The sequence below is a fragment of the Trachymyrmex septentrionalis genome, unplaced genomic scaffold (genome assembly GCF_001594115.1).
Source record: "Trachymyrmex septentrionalis isolate Tsep2-gDNA-1 unplaced genomic scaffold, Tsep1.0 scaffold60, whole genome shotgun sequence".
NCBI classification, from domain to species: domain Eukaryota; kingdom Metazoa; phylum Arthropoda; class Insecta; order Hymenoptera; family Formicidae; genus Trachymyrmex; species Trachymyrmex septentrionalis.
In genome coordinates this window covers 3944055-3946615 of record NW_017305779.1, presented here as the reverse complement: position 1 = coordinate 3946615, position 2561 = coordinate 3944055, and the positions used below count along the sequence as shown (strand labels likewise).

At 28.4% G+C, this 2561-nt stretch overlaps 1 protein-coding gene across 1 annotated transcript in view; it reads left to right on the top strand.

The window, feature by feature from the left end:
• The first annotated feature begins 27 nt into the window (after positions 1–27).
• Positions 28–2561, top strand: part of LOC108752536 (juvenile hormone acid O-methyltransferase-like) — a 2822-nt gene continuing 288 nt past the window's right edge. Inside the window, exons 1-3 of the mRNA XM_018493389.1 lie at positions 28–247; positions 343–514; positions 2164–2299. Of these exons, the coding sequence (XP_018348891.1) occupies positions 61–247; positions 343–514; positions 2164–2299 (495 nt within the window). The 5' untranslated portion in view covers positions 28–60. The remainder of the gene's footprint in view (positions 248–342; positions 515–2163; positions 2300–2561) is intronic.

The window sequence follows — 2561 nt, the reverse complement described above, 5'->3', positions numbered from 1 at the left end:
CGTTTTTTGTCGGATTGTTTAATTAAGAGGCGCAGCATATAATAGTGCAGACAGTCAAACATGGCGAATCCAACAAAGTACATTTCTTCAAACGAGATGCAAAAACGCGCTGTATCGATAGTAATAAAAGAGTTTACTAAAGACTTAAAAAATATATCTGGAATATGTATGGATGTTGGTTGTGGTCCCGGAGACATAACAAATAATATCCTTCTACCATCTCTTGACTCAAATTCTGTAATAATAGGTAAGAAGTAACAAATTTTATATTACATTTTATATTATTTAATATGACAACGTAATGTGGTGAAAAAATTATTCCTTAATTCAATGATCTTGTAGGTACTGATATTCACGTGACCATGATTGAATATGCAAAGGAAACGTACAGTCACAACACACGTCTCAAATTCGAAATGTTGGACATTCAAACTAAAAACTTGCCTGAAAAATATGTTTCTAAGTTTAAACATATATTTTCATTTTATACTTTGCACTGGTGCTATAAAATCAGGTAAAAAAGTTATTAAATAGGTATAAATTTATCTTCTAAAATTATAATTTTATAGAAAAACATCAAATATAATTTATGTTATATATATTTACTGGGAAACGTATTCATATATAATTATCATTTTTTAATGATATGTATTCTAATTATTTTTAAACTATTATAAAATAAAAGAATGAGCACGCGCGATGAATACGTATTTTTTGAAAACAAAAATGTTTCAAAAATATAAGGAAGTTCTCATACTACTTCCTAGTCAATAGACGGTTTACTTGTATAATAATACGTAAAACAATTAAAATAATGGAATAAAAAGTACTAACAATATCTTATGCCATTATACATAATTATTATTTATTTTATATGTTACTAAATATTTTCAAAATGACAAAATAAAAGTTGTAAGATACTCATTTGATGTATACGCATTGTCCATTTGACATACGAGTATATTCTAGCTTTTTTCATTGAAGAATATAAATTTCTTGTAAACTGGTACGATTAATTTAAATGAAACTTACGAGAACACACTTAAGTGTTTACTTTATAATTATAACAATTTTTTGCTGTCTTATACGCAAGTGTCTCAATTTAAAAGATAATAACTACAGAATAAGCTTATATACCTTCAACTTGTAATGTAAAATTCTATAAATTTAAGAATTAAATATCTCCAAAATGGTACGGTAAAAGTCAATGAATTTTTTTCTAGATATTATTAACATTTGTATTACATGGACTATTATAGACTTCTCTTATAGTTTATCAAAAGCAAGAACCTCTTTAAACAAAGTTATTAGATGTGGCTCAATAACATAACATCTATTATCTAATAACTTTGTTTAAAGAGATCGCGACGTGCATAACAAACATATTACGTATAATTAATTTTAAATATATGACTTATGCAAAAAACACCTTACGTATGTAGTTGCATGCTCTTTCTATTTATGAAAAATATTTCATTCTAATCCATTAATTTATTAAAAGTTGTTAATATAAATATCGCACTATATTGATTTTTCACGAAAATATTATATTAGGTTGTTCGGAAAGTAATTTCGTTTTTTCTTATGAAAATGAAAGACGATTTTCAATCAGACGCGTTTCAAATGATCATGAACGGTCGAATTCGATAAATTTAATCTCTCAGCGATCTCACGAGTTGTTATTCGCCGGTTTGCATCAATTAATGCCTTTATTGTGTCTTCATCAGCTTCAATTGGCCTTCCAGAACGTGGTGCATCTTCAACATCAAAATTGCCGGATCGAAATTTTGCAAACCAGTTTTGGCACTGGCGTTCTGTCAATACATCTTCTCCATACACATCGGATAATTTTTTCTTGCTTGAACAGCATTTTTACCTTTTGGATAGTAAAAAAGTAAAATATGCCGAAAATGCTGCTTTTCACTTTCCATATTTGATAGGGCAACCAACCAAAAACTACTGCGTAGAATCAATCGAACTTTTTTCACAAGCAAGCCTTGCTATATCAGTTGTCAAAATATATAATGATTATGCGGCTTAAGTGTGAAGTTGGCTGTGAAAAAATACAGTAAGTCCTCTGTTGGGAAAAAACGAAATTACTTTCCGAACAATCTAATACACACATATATTATAAATTGATAACATTTCTTTGTTACATAACAGGAAAGTATTTGAGAATATATACTGTATGCTTCAATCTGGTGGAACTATGCTTGTACTGTTTCCAGCATCTCATCATATAATATTTGAAGTGCTTAAGAATGTTGCGCATAATTCCCGTTTTGCGCCTTACTTACAAGTAATTTATACATTTCATATTTGTTTGCAGTTTTTCAGTTAAAATATTAATCATTACTTTTGCACAGAATCTAGATAAATATGTACCATTATTTTATAATTCGGCCCTACCTAGTGAAGATCTGAAAGACTTGCTTGAAAGTGTCGGCTTTGACGTTCAATATTGCAAGCTTTGGGAGATAGATTTTTCCGATATAAATACAGATACATTTCTAAGTTAGTTACTTTAGTTAGTACTTTAGTAATATATATATATATATATA